At 38.1% G+C, this 14,792-nt stretch overlaps 1 protein-coding gene across 4 annotated transcripts in view; it reads right to left on the bottom strand.

Annotated features, from left to right (window-relative positions):
• Positions 1-8,869: 8,869 nt before the first annotated feature.
• The window catches only part of tmem269 (transmembrane protein 269), a 109,183-nt gene continuing 103,260 nt past the window's right edge, over positions 8,870-14,792 (bottom strand). For all 4 annotated transcript variants that reach the window (XM_063033040.1, XM_063033043.1, XM_063033042.1 and 1 more), the window contains one exon: positions 8,870-9,329. In XM_063033040.1, coding sequence (XP_062889110.1) covers positions 9,220-9,329 — 110 coding nt within the window. In that variant the 3' untranslated portion in view covers positions 8,870-9,219. The remainder of the gene's footprint in view (positions 9,330-14,792) is intronic.

Genomic DNA, 14,792 nt, shown 5'->3' with positions numbered 1-14,792 from the left:
TTCTGAAGATGAATTTTATTTAATCTAGAACACTTATTCTTCCATATATAAGAAGATATAATAGAGTCAAGAGAATCAAAGAAAGATTTAGGAATAAAAACAGGCAACCTGAAAAAGAATATATAAATTTAGGTAATATATTCACTTTAATAGAGTTAATTCGGCCAATCAGTGATAACGAAAGAGGCGAACAATTTGTTAGTATCTTTTTTATGTGAGGATAAGAAAACCTTCTCTAAACAGATGTTTATAGTTTTTAGTAATTGTTACACCTAAGTAGGTAAATTGGTTTCTTACAATTTTAAAGGGAAGGTTAGAATTTGATGGTTAAAGAATTAGAAGGTTAAAGGGAAAGTTGACAAGGGTAAAGCGGTGGATGTTGTCTATATGGACTTCAGTAAGGCCTTTGACAAGATTCCACACGGAAGGTTAGTTAGGAAGGTTCAATCGTTAGGCATTAATACCGAAGTAGTAAAATGGATTCAGCAGTGGCTAGCTAGGAGATGCCAGAGAGTAGTGGTGGATAACTGTGTGTCAGATTGGAGGAGCGTATATAGTGGTGTGCCTCAGGGATCTGTATTGGGTCCAATGTTGTTTGTCATATATATTAATGATCTGGATGATGGGGTGGTAAATTGGATTAGTAAGTATGCAGATGATACTAAGATAGGTGGCGTTGTGGATATTGAAGTAGGTTTTCAAAGCTTGCAGAGAGATTTAGGTCAGTTAGTAGAGTGGGCTGAAAGATGGCAGATGGAGTTTAATGCTGATAAATGTGAGGTGCTACATTTTGTAGGACTAATTAAAATAGGACATAAATGGTAAATGGTAAGGCATTGAAGAATGTTGTAGAACAGAGGGATCTAGGAATAATGGTGCATAGTTCCCTGAAGGTGGAATCTCATGTGGATAGGGTGGTGAAGAAAGCTTTTGGTATGCTGGCCTTTATTAATCAGAGTATTGAGTATAGGAGTTGGGATGTAATGTTGAAATTGTATAAGGCATTGGTAAGGCCAGATTTGGAGTATTGTGTACAGTTCTGGTCACCGAATTATAGGAAAGATGTTAATAAAATTGAGAGAGTACAGAGGAGGTTTACTAAAATGTTGCCTGGGTTTCATCTCCTAAGTTACAGAGAAAGGTTGTACAAGTTAGGTCTTTATTCTTTGGAGTGTAGAAGGTTGAGGGGGGACTTGATAGAGGTGTTTAAAATTATGAGGGGGATTGACAGAGTTGACGTGGATAGGCTTTTTCCATTGAGAATGGGAGAGATTCAAACGAGAGGACATGAGTTGAAAGTTAAAGGGCAAAAGTTTAGGGGTAACATGAGGGGGAACTTATTTACTCAGAGAGTGGTAACTGTGTGGAACGAGCTTCCAGTAGAAGTGGCTGAGGCAGGTTTGAAGTTGTCATTTAAGGTTAAATTGGATAGATATATGGACAGGAAAGGAATGGAGGGTTATGGGCTGAGTGCAGGTCGGTGGGACTAGACGAGAGTAAGAGTTCGGCAAGGAGGAGAAGGGCCGAGATGGCCTGTTTCCGTGCTGTAATTGTTATATGGTTATATATGGTTAATTTGTTGGTATCAAATTATCCAAAGAAAAAAGTTCACTTTTATGTAGGTTTAATTTATAACCTGAGAACTGGCTAAAACAGGAGAGTAAAGAAAGTGCATGGGGTAACAAAGTCTCAACATTAGCAATAAATAGCAGCAGATCATCAGCGTACAGCGAGACTTTGTGAATAGTGTCTCTCCTTAAAGTACTAATATCATTAGATTGTCGAAAGGCAATGGCTAAAGATTCTAAGGCCAGATCAAAAAGCAAAGGGCTCAACGGACAGCCTTGTCTAGTGCCACGTTGAAGCTTAAACGGTTTGGAATTATGAGAATTAGTGATAACCCTAGCGGAAGGAGCTAAATAAAGGAATTTAATCCATTGAATGAAAACGGGTCCAAAATTGAATTTTTCTGAAGTTTTAAATAAATAATTCCATTCAACTCTGTCGAAAGCTTTCTCAGCATCTAGGGATACCACACATTCCGATATCATGTTAGAAGGAGAAAAACTAACATTTAATAACCGATGAATATTAAAGTGAGAATATTGATTTTTGATAAATCCAGTTTGGTTATCAGAAATGACAGATGGTAAAATATTTTCAATCCTATGGGTCAAAACTTCAGATAGGATCTTAGTATCAACATTAAGTAAAGAAATTGGTCAATAAGAAGAGCATTCAGTTGGATCCTTATTCTTTTTAAGGATAAGCAAAAAGGAAGCCTCATAAAAAGATTGAGCGGGTCTGCCCGACTTGAATGAATCTGAAAAAACTGAACATAAATGAGGTATAAGCAGTGAGGAAAAGATCTTGTAAAACTCTCCAGAAAATCCATCTGGACCTGGAGCTTTCCTCAAATGTAATGAGCGCACAGCCTCAACAATTTTCTCAAAAGAAATAGGTTGTTCCAACAACTTTGTTGTTGGCAGAAATTGTAGGAATGTTTAGTTGGTCTAAAAAATTGTTCATTACAGTGTTATCCTTAGAAGATTCAGAACTATAGAGTTTAGAATAAAATTCTCTAAAAGTATCATTTATTTCTAAATAATCAGTTGTCCTATCACCATTAGCTTTGCATACTTCTTTAATCTGCTGTTTAGCTATAAAGATTTTAATTTGATCAGCCAATAGTTTACCTGTTTTATCTCCATGAATATAAAATTGACTTTTATCTTTTAGGAGTTGGGTTTCAATTGGATAGGTTAAAAGGATGTCATATTTAGTTTTAGTTTCAACACGTCTTTTATATAAGACAGGTTCTGGAGCCAAGGCACACTCTTGGTCTAATTGTTTCAGCTGATTAGCTAAATCACTTCTCTCTTTATTAACTTTTTTCTTAATACTTGCAGTATAAGAAATAATTTGTCCTCTAATATATGCCTTAAAGGCATCCCATCTGATACGACTATAAGTCTCCTCTAATGTATCCTCTTCCAAAAAAAGTAATTTGTCTCTCCATAGACTTTAAAAAATCTTTATCAGATAACAAAGTTAAATTAAATCGCCAAAACCTATTTGTTTGAAGAAGACCAGGGAGATTTAAAGATAGGAGCACAGGAGCGTGATCTGAGACAGCAACCTCTTTATATTCACAGGATTGAACTGATGGAATCATTTGGCTATCAATAAAAAAAAATAATCAATCCTGGAATATGTATGATGGACATAAGGGAAAAATGAATATTCCTTGTCTACTGGATGAAAAAAACGCCAAGCATCAACGATACCACATTTCATTAAAAAAGATTTAATAAACCAGCTGATTTATTTGGTATCATTAGCTTAGAAGATGAACAATCTAAAGCTGGATCTGAGCAACAATTAAAGTCTCCACCCATCACCAATGAGTACACACTTAGATCTGGAAAAAATGAAAAAAAAAACGCTCAGGGAAACCTGGATCATCTATATTCGGAGCATACACATTGGCAAATACCATTAGCTTGTTACTTAGTTTCCCTGATACTATAACAAAACGCCCATTAGTATCAGAAATTACTTTATGTTGAACAAAGGGAACTTTATTATCTGTAAGAATCAAAACCTCTCTGGCTTTGGCCTGAAACGAGGTATGGAAATTATATTCTCTCCATTGATTAAAAAAGCGTGAATTGTCACACTTATGTACATGGGTTTCTTGAAGAAAAACAATTGGTAGCTTAAGTTTTTTAATATAGGCAAAAATCTTATTTCTTTTCACGGGGTGATTTAGCCCTTTCACGTTAAAACTAAGTAACTTAAGACTTTGATCCTTTTTAAAACTATTTATAAGAAAGGTTAAAGTAGCAATCAGAGAAATGTATATTAAACCCAAATAATATACCTTGAGATATATTAACTAAGCAACAGAATTGACTAGATTCCCAAATCAGCTTCAGGAAAAAAGAACTTCCCATCCCTCTCCCTCCACCCAAAGACAGAAAATCGGTCAAAGAACAACCGCTATCTACCCCCACTGAAAATATCCCCTCCAAAGAATTCAAAGTTATTTACTGTTCCAACCAAGACCAAATAATATACAGTAAAAAACAAGCTTAGACAGGTTTATCAAACAGAAAGAGCAATTATTCATACTGAAAAATATTAGTCATTTTTTAAATATATAGTATATCTGTTTTTGCAAGATTTTTAATCTATTCAATAGTCACTTTTTGAGCCTAAAAATTCTTGCACCTGCTCCTTCGTACAAAACCATTTAAATGATCCATCTTCCATTGTGATTCTCAGTCAAGCCGGAAAATGAAGAGAAGGTTTAAAATTTTGGCTCTATAGCTCTGCCATAACTTCTTTAAACTTAACACGTTCTGCCATAACTTCTGATGAAAAATCTTCAACAATATGAATCATCTGACCTTGCTAGTCAATCATACCTTTTCCACGTGCATCACGAATCAGACGGTCCTTTATTTAAAATTCATGGAAACATATAATGACGGATCTTGGTTTTGATTTTGAAGTCGATCTGTAGATAGGCGATCTGTGAGCACAATCAATCAAAGGCAGAGACTTCATAATATCAGGGAATAATTCCATCAAAAGGTTTGCAAAGAATTCTTTAGGATTATCTCATTCCTTTTGTTCTTTAAGTCCCAAGATTCGTAAGTTGTTTCTCCTACTCCTGTTTTCCAAATCAATTATCTTCTGTCTCAGTATTTCATTGGACTTGGATTGTATTTTATACAGCTTTTGCAAATCATCCATTCTCTCGTCCAGTATAGTAATAACCTCTTCATGTTCCTTTATCTTCTTATCATGCTTGGTTAGAATTGCTTGAATATCGTCTAATTTCGTACCTATTTGTTTAATTTCAGCACTGATTTGTTGCAAATCAGCCAACGCTTCTTTTCTGAACTGCTGAAACTCCTCAGTAAGCTTTCGAATAGCTTCCAAAGTTGCTTTGGTAGTCTTAGTAATATAATAACCCGTCTAACAGTAGTATTTCAAAAGGTTGGAGACAAAAGTAAGTAAGTTAGGAGCACCAGCAGAGAACTGTTACTCCATCAGCAGCCAGCAGGCAAATCCTCCTGAGTAAGTATTTTGCATCAGTCTTCACTGTGGCAGATACTTGGGAGACTGAGAGGTCTAAGGTAGGTAAGTTACCTGAATCAGATAGTGTACACCCCAGGGTTCTGAAAGAGGTGGCTGAAGAGATTGTGGAGGCATTAGTAAGGATTTTTCAATTATCACTAGATTCTGGAATGGTTCCAGAAGACTGAAAAATTGCAAATGTTACTCCACTCTTCAAGAAGGAAGAGAGGCAGAAGAAAGGAAACTATAGGCCAGCTAGTCTGGTGATGTTGGAGTGAATTATGAAGGATGAGGCCTCAGGGTACTTAGAGGCATATGTAGACAGCATGGTTTCCTCAAGGGAAAATATTGTCTGACAAATCTGTTGGAATTCTTTGAAGAAATAACAAGCAGGATAAACAAAGGAGAAGCAGTTGATGTTGTGTACTTGGATTTTCAAGTCTTTGACAAGGTGCCATACTTGAGGCTGCCAAACAAACTACATGTCCATGATATTACAGGTAAAATTTTATCATGGATGAAGCAGTGGGATACTGGCAGCAGTCAAAGAGTAGGAATAAAGGGAGCCTTTTCTGGTTACCTGCTGGTGACTAGTGGTGTGCATGTGTATTGGAACCAATTCTTTTTATGATACATGTCAATGATTTGGATGATGGAATTGATGGCTTTGCTGCAAAATTTGCAGATGATATAAAAATACATGAAGGGGCAGGTGGATTTGAGGAAGTAGGGAGACAACAGAAGGACTTAGATAAGTTAGGAGAATAAGCAAGAAAATGGCAGATGGAATACAGCGTTGGGAGGTGTATGGTCATGCACTTTGCTGGAACAAAATTTAAGGGTTGACTATTTTCTAAATGGAGATAAAATGGAGAGGCACAAAGTGACTTGGGAGTCATTGTGCAGGATTCCCTAAGAGTTAATTTGTAGGTTGAGTCTGTGGTGAGGAAGGCAAATGCAATGTTAGCATTCATTTCAGGAGGACTTGAATGAAGGATGTTGAGACTTTATAAAGCACTGTAGAAGTAGTTTTGGACACCTTATCTTAGAAAGGATGTGCTGAAACTGGACAGATGGCTCTGGGCCTGTATTCATTGGAATTTAGAAGAATGAGGAGTAACCTCATAGAAACCTATCAAATGGTGAAAATGGAGAGGATGTTTCCTTTGATTGGAGAGTCTAAGACCAGAGGACACAGCCTCAGAATAGAAGTCCATCCTTTCAGAATGGTGATGAGGAGGAATTTCTTTAGCCAGAGAGAGGTGAATATGTGGAATTCTTTGCCTCAGGCAGATATGGAGAGCAAGTATTTATGTATGTTTAAGGCAGAGGTTGATAGATTCTTGAATGAGAGCAAAATTGGATCAGCCATGATGAAATGGTACAGCAGACTCAATGGGCCAAATGGACTAATTCTGCTCCTATATCTTATGGTCTTATAAATATAAACAGAATTTCTTCGGAAATTTTTAAAAAGGTAGTCTCACCTAGCCTCAGTGGGAAAAGCCTGCTTTCATTTACCCTATCTATACCCCACATAATTTTGTATACCGCTATCAAATTTCCCCTCATTCTCCTGTGCTCAAGGGAATAACACCCTAATATATTCAACCCTTCTCTATAACTCAGGTCCTCAAGTCCCAGCATCATCCTTGTACATTTTCTCTGTACTCTTTCAATCTTATTGATATCTTTCTTCTAAATAGGTAACCAGACTGCACAGAATACTCCAAATTAGGTCTCACCCACATCTTGTATAACTTCAACGTAACAACCTAACTGCTGTATTCAATACTTCAATTTATTGAGGCCAATGTGCCAAAAGCTCTCTTTGTGACTCTTATCTACCTGTGACAGAACTTTCAAGGAATTATGGATCTATAAATTCGTATTCCCTATGTTCCACTGCACTCCTCAGTACCTTGCCATTCATTGTGTAAGTCTTTCACTAGTTTGTCCTCCCAAAGTACAACACCTCACATTTGTCTGCATTAAATTGAAAATGAAAATCTGTCATTTCAGCATATTTTTCCAGCTGGCCCAGATCCTGCTGCAGTTTTGATAGCCATCTTCACTTGTCCATTATGCCTCCAATCTTGGTGTCATTCACAATTTTTCTGATCAGTTTACAATATTATCATCCAGGTAATTGATATAGATAACGAACAACGACGGATCCAGCACTGATCCCTGTGACACACCACTAGTGACAGGCCTCCAGTCAGAGGGGCAATTAGCTACTACAAATCTTTGGCTTTTCCCACAAAGCCAATGTCCAATCCAATTTACTACCTCAATCTGAATGCCAAGTGACTGAAGCTTCTTAACTGGCCTCCAATGTGGGACCTTGTCAAATGTCTTGCTAAAGTACATGGAATACTGTATATAACATTAGTTTATATATTTTGGGAAGGATTTAAATGCATTTCAAGCACAGAGCATTACTCAACTACTATGTGGAGAAAGTGGGTTACCTTATGAAGAAAGGTTGGACAGGCTGTGTATCAGATCTTGTGTTAACTATCATCTGCTTATGCTGCAGTGGAGCTCCTGTATGACTTTGCCCTGGCTAAAGATTACTTATATCAGTACTTCATGCAGATAAGTACCATAATTAAACTATTCCCTGCAAAATGCTAGCATTTGTGTTGGTGGTTGTGAATGTCTAAAACATTAAGTCATTGATATAGAAGTTTTCTGACCTCTTGATTCATCTCCACTAGGATGTTTATGACATGCTCAAAAACAGTTGTGGTCATTCCTTTCCTCGATTTGTACACTGAGTGAGTTGTTGGGTAATAATGTGGTAATCATAGTTGGCTGAGATACTCCCAATTATAGTGGTAGAGTTTCTAGGTGCAATAAGCAAAAATGATTTAAGTTAGTTGTGTATTAGAATTTCAGTATATGCTTTCCAACACCATTCATTCTTTTTTCTCCCAGAGTTTACCAATCTTCTGGAAGCCCAAAAAGGTGACTTGAAATGGAATTTCTGATGGGAATGAAGGGAATTGTATCATGTGGCTTGTGTTATGAGTATAAAGGAATAGAGAACTCTTGTAACATATCAGTACTCTGGGATCCTTCATTCTTTGATTCACTTAAGGAGTGTGGCAGAGAAATTTAAAAAGTTAGCCAAGGAACAAAGATCATACAGCATAGTGTGGAGTTAAAAATGAGAGAAAGAAAGACTATTAAACACCTCAAAGGTTTTAGTCCATTGGCAAATACATTTTAATACTTATTAGATAAAACTTAGTCCATATCTGACCTGCCCAGAGAAAGATTTAAAAGATGATGATCCACTTAATTAATAACTTGGGCTTATTTGAACTACTAGTTCTCATGGCAAGTAAAACTGAATGACTTGTTCACTTTACTTAAATTAAAATTTTTAAGTGATGAAAATACATTTCTGAATATGTGATTAATGACTTCTTGGGTGCATTAAAATATATAATGTGTGATTTAAATTTAAATACTAAGATTTTTTTCAAGTTCATAATTGAAACTGGGATGTTACATTCTGGCAACACACACGAAATACTGGTGGAATGCAGCAGGCCAGACAGCATCCATAGGAAGAAGCACAGTCAACATTTTGGGCCAAGACCCTTAGTCAGGACTATCTGAAAGAAGAGATAGTACGAGATTTGAAAGTGACTTCAAATCCCACTTTCAAATCTCTTACTATCTCTTCTTTCAGTTAGTCCTGATGGGGTCTCGGTCCGAAACGTTGACTGTGCTTCTTCCTATGGATGTTGTCTGGCATGCTGCGTTCCGCCAGTATCTTGTGTGTGTTGCTTGAATTTCCAGCAGCTGCAGATTTTCTCATGTTTGCGATGTTACATTCTGCTTGTTTTTTGGGGACCTATGAAAAAAATCTGAGATTATGTTTTACTGTAAATGAAATAAATTATAAGTGGGATGCAAAATATAAATACTTCCATATTGTTCAGAAAAATTAAAGAGACATGGAAACTCAGTCTGTCAGCTAGGTTAAAATAGGTCAATCCCTCACATTTCAAGTACAATATTGTCTTTATGTGATTTCATTTAAAAGAACCGATCTTGAATCTGGTTGCTAAACGATAGCACCAAGCCTGTCCATATAAAGAGGGCAGCGCAGAATTAATATTCACAGTTCCACAGAGTACAAGGGAAAAGAGTATAGGAGAAACACCAAATCAGGTAGTACATGCAGGTCAGTTGCAGTGGACAGCAAAACAACATCATCAGACCTAGAAAAGAGAAGAAAAAGTTTTAAATATTTTAACTTGCATTTGTTTCTATGTGCACTTTCCATACTGCAAAGCACTTACTTAAGCCAAATTGATTTTAATTTGACTTTAGGGTCAAATTTGACTGAATTTAACTTCTTTAAGATGGTTAGTTTATTAACACATATGGAATTATATATGGTGACTTAGTGTGTTGCAAAGAACTTACTTCCAGATTCTCAAAGTTTACCTAATCTTCCCACTGTTTACTTTCAGCTTTAACCTATTACCTCGTCTCACCCAGCCTCAATGGGAAAAGCCTGCTTTCATTTACCCTATTTATACACCTCACAATTTTATATACCTCTATCAAAGCAGTAACATGTTTGAAAATTATGTGCTAAATTTCTGGTGTATTACATTATGTGAACATACATGCTATTTGCTAGTTTTCAAATTCTTATGCTTGTAATCACAAAGCCGATAGCCTATGTGAGATACAGTTCACACTGAAGTTATATCAAAGAAATAAAGATACAACTTTAGCAAAGAAATAGCAGATGAACTTAACAAGTACTTTGCTTCAGTCTTTACTGTAGAAAAAAAAAATTGTATGCCAGAGGTCCGTGTCAGGGAGCATGAATGAGTGTCATTCCTATTAGAAAGGAAAATGTGCTAGACATAAGAACATAAGTAACAGACGCAGGCCCATCAAGCCTGCTCTGCCATTCAATAGATCATGGCTGATCTGACCATAACCCTTAATTCTCCTACTATGCAAAAATTTATACAACCTTGTCTTAAATATATTTACTGAGGTAGCCTCCACTGCTTCATTGGGCAGAGAATTCCACAGATTCACCACTCTTTGGGAAAAGCATTTCTTCCTTATCTCCATCCTAAATTTACTCCCCCAAATCATTCAGTTTGTCTCCTAGACAAACTGAAAGGTCTTAATGTGGACAAGTCAACTGGACCAGATGGACTACATTCCAGAGTGCTGAAGATATAATGGATGCATTGGTCATGGCTGGAAAATTACAAATGTCACTCCACTCTTTAAGAAAGGAGGAAGACAAAAGAGAGGAAATTATCGACCAGCCTAACCACAGTGGTCAGGAAGGCTGACAGGCAGGAAGCAGTGAGTGGAAATAAAGGGAGCCTTTTCTGGTTGGCTGCCAGTGACTAGTGGTGTTTCTCAGGGGTAGTATTGGGACCACTAATTTTCACATTATTTGTCACTGACTTAGATAGTGAAATTGATGGCTTTGTGGCAAAGTTTGCTGATGATACAAATATAGGTGCAGCAGGTAGGTAGTGCTGTGGATGTAATGTGATTGCAGCAGGACTTCGACAAATTGGAAGAACAGGCAAAAAAGTGGCAGATGGAATACAGTGTCGGGAAATGTATGCTAATGCATTTTGGTAAAAGGAACAATAGTGCAGACTATTATCTAAATGGGGAGAAAATTCAAACATCAGAGATGCAAAGGGACTTAGGAATCCTTGTGCAAGACTCCCAGAAGGTTAATTCACACGTTGACTCTGTGGTAAAGAAGGCAAATGCAATGTTGGCATTCATTTCAAGGGGAACAGAATATGAAAACAAGGAGATAATGCTGAGGCTTTATAAGACACTGATCAGGTTGCAATTGGAGTATTGTCAAGTTTTGGGCCCCATATCTGAGAAAGGGTGTGTTGTCATTGGAAAGAGTCCAGAGGAGGATCACGATGTTGATTCCGGAAATGAAAGGGTTAACAGATGAGGAGCATTTAGCAGCTTTCGGCCTGTACTCACTGGAATTTAAATGAATGTGTGGAGATTTCATTGAAACCTACCGAATATTGAAAGAACTAGATAAAGTGGATGTGGAGAGGATGTTCCCTCTGGTGGGGGTATCCAGAACTAGTGGGCACAGCCTAAAAATTGAGGGATGACCTTTTAGAACAGAAGAAAGGAGTAACTTTTTTAGTTAAAAATAGGTGAATCTGTGGAAATCTCTGCCACAGACTGCAATGGAGGCCAATTCATGAGTATATTCAAAGTGGAAGTTGATTGTTCCTTGATTAGTTGGGGCATCAAGGGATATGGTGGGAGGGCAGGTGAATGGGTTGAATGAGACCCGGGATCAGCCATGATGAAATGGCAGAGTGGACACGATGGACTGAATGGCCTATTTCTGCTCCTATGTCTTATGGTCTTACATCAAAAAAGTTATAATACACTTTGTAGTTAGTATTTATGATGTACTTTTAAGCTTCTGATTATGAATCTAACTATTAGTGTATTATTTCTGAGGTTCTGTATGACATATTTTTGAATATTTGCCAATCAAATCAGCATTAAGTAATAACTGTCTTTTTTTGGTTTTGAGTAGCAAGGAGGTGACTGTTATAGAACTGTATGTATACATTTTCATATTTTCTTGTGACTTAGAAGTTCATTCAGTTCATTGAGTTCATGCTGACTGACAGACTAATTCTATTCCTTCACTAGTTTTACCTGTGAGCTATTCTCTCCACATTCCCTTCAAATATCTACAGATTTTACTACCAGGAATTGATCATTTGTATTTCCTTGGGATGTGGATGGAAATTGGCACACCCAGTGGAAACCCACGCAGTCACAGGTAGAATTCACAGAGACATTTACATATCATAGATTAAAAACACATACAAACATATTTCATAGAACAATGGAATCAGATCAACAGAGATGATGTAAGAAATAAGAATCATGCATGCTTTTTAGTACTGTTTGTGCAAAATATCCAGAGGTCTGTACTATAGAATATTTCTCTCTAAATCACACCAATTTTTAAGTGTAAACAGTATTTCCATACTTGATACATATAGAACACATTGCACTAGTTTGTTACTTTCTTTGTTCTGACTTTGGGAAACTTGACTGAGCCACTTCAGAATTATTTGCAGAGTTCATTCACTACTTAAGACAATGGGGAGCATTTTTCCTGGTATTTCTCTGCTAAGGCACTCAATCTATCAGATTTGTGCCAGAACTGATAGCAGAACTAAGTTGCAAAGAGCTTTCTCTCAGATTCTCCAGAGGTACCTTAACTTACCTGGTCCTCTCTGATGAACAACGTACTTTCAAGATCAGAATTTACAAGACTGTAATCACCAAGATATTTGACATCCTGTAGGAAAACCTTTAGCCTGCTTTCTCTTGCCTGGATTTCTGTCTAGAGGTTGATAAAGCCAGGCTGAATCTTACCTTGCTTAACATAAAATCATTCTAACCATGGGGGACCTGTCATATCTCTCATGTGGTGTTCATTACTGCACCTGAGCAGTCTTGCACACAATTTAGAAATAAATTACTAGATCTTTTCATTTCAATGGATAACAGGCTGCACCTCAGGTGTTGGGATTTGCTATAATTCCTGGCTTCTCACAACTGGAGGTAGCCATTAACAGCAATCATTTTCCCCATAAGGGATCACACTAAAAAATCAGATCTTTTTCATCAACTGGAATAGTAACTATTGCTTCAATGCAGCCTTTTGTGTACTTAACAGAAAAATTTACTAAAGTGCTTGTGATGTTTTCTGGAAGCAAGTGATTATTTCATACTGAAAGGACAAAACAGCTTAACATCTTTAACAGTTAATACTGCTTAGAAGGACAAATACCAAGAGGGTAGAACCGAAAACATGTGTAGTTAGGATGATGCCAAGAGAAAATTTATACCTGGAGCCAGGGAAAGTGGGAAATAAACGAGTACTTTTCTATTGGTATTCACCAAAATGGACATGCAGGATAGTGAAATTAATCTGGGGTATGTTAACATTCTAAGGCATATGTTATCACGAAGAGGATATATTGTTCTCTTGAAGAACATTAATTTTATTTTATTTAGTAACATTGCATGGAGTAGACCCTTCCAGCCACACCACCCCAAACAACCTCACAACCCTAACTTAATCATGGGGCAATTTACAATGACCAGTTAACCAACTTGGTCCATCTTTAGTCTATGGAAGGAAACCAAAGTACCTGGGGAAAACCAATGCATTCCATGCGGACGACGTACAAAGATTTCTCACAGAATGGCGCCAGCATTGTACTCCAAACTCTGGAATGTCCTCAGTTGCAATAGTGGTGCCCTAAGGCGGGGAAGACTCCAGGTCCTGGTGGGATCTATCCCAAGTCATCAAGAGAGGTAAGAGAAGAGATTGCTGGGGTCTTGACAGACATTTTTATATCTTCTCTAGTCACAGGCAAGATGCCAGAGGATTGGAGAATAGCCAGTTTAAGAAGGCCTCAGAAGTAACAGAGCTTTGACCAATGACCAATCTGGACATTGGAAGTTTGAGAAGGGATTTCACTTAGGTCCATTACCCGAGTAGAAAAAGGGAGCAGCAGATCGCAGCAGTGTACTAGAGCTTTGAACAGCGACCAATCCAGATATCAGAAGTTTGAGAGGAGGGGATCTCACTTGGGTCCACTGCCCAGGTAGAAAAAGGGAGCAGCAGATCGTGGCAGCGTAATTAGAGCTTTGACCATCGATCAATCCGGAAATCGGAAGTTTGAGAGGAGGGGATTTCACTCAGGTCCACTGCCTGAGTAGAAAAAGGGACAAATGGGTCACAAAATAGAGTTTTGACCAGCGTCCAATTTGTGTTTGAGATTGATTAGCAACAGCAAATTAAAGCAAGGCAGGGGGAAGTGCAACAAACATTGTCTGAGTGGACAGAGTCAGACTGGTGATCTTGAGGCTTTCGTTCTTCAAGGTTTCAGTCAGAGAAAGCAAAGAAAAGCTCTAGGTTAAGTTTTTTTTCCTTCCCTTCTTATATCTGTTCAGCTAGGACAGTAGAGATGCCAGGCAGGATAGTGGAAAGCTCCCCTTGAGGGATGTGGGGAGGCAGGGAGACCCCCAGTGTCCTTGACGATTACAACTATGTGAACTGCATCCAGCTGCAGCTTCTAACAATCTGCATTCAGGAGGTGGAGGTGGAACTGGATGAACTCTGGATCATTCAGGAGGTGGAAGGGGTGATAGATAGGACATGTAGAGATGAAGTTACACCAATGGTGCAGGACACAGGAGACTGGGTGACTGTAAGAAGAGCAAAGGGGTTAAGGAGCCAGTGCAGTGTACCCCTGTGGCCACCCCCTCAGCAACAGATGTATCACTTTAGATACTATTGGGGGGGGGGGTCGACCTAACAGAGGAAAGTCACAGTGGTCAGGCCTCTGGCATTGAGTCTGGCTCTGTGACTCAGATGGGAAGGGGGGAGAAGAGGCGTGATGTAGTGATAGGGCCTAGGACATCCGGGATTGAGCCCTCAACATTCCTAATTGGGAAAGTGAACAGCCAGAGGTCATAGTCCATGTAGGTACCACTGACATGGGAAGGACGCGTGATGAGTTTCTGCATAGGGAATTAGGTGCTAAGTTAAAGGGCAGGAGCTCCAGGGTTGTAATCTCAGGAATGCTACTCATGCCAAGTTCTAGTGAGGC

The sequence above is a fragment of the Mobula hypostoma genome, chromosome 25 (genome assembly GCF_963921235.1).
Source record: "Mobula hypostoma chromosome 25, sMobHyp1.1, whole genome shotgun sequence".
NCBI lineage: Eukaryota > Metazoa > Chordata > Chondrichthyes > Myliobatiformes > Myliobatidae > Mobula > Mobula hypostoma.
The sequence above is the reverse complement of the archived record's forward strand: the minus strand, read 5'-3'. Positions and strand labels throughout refer to the sequence as shown.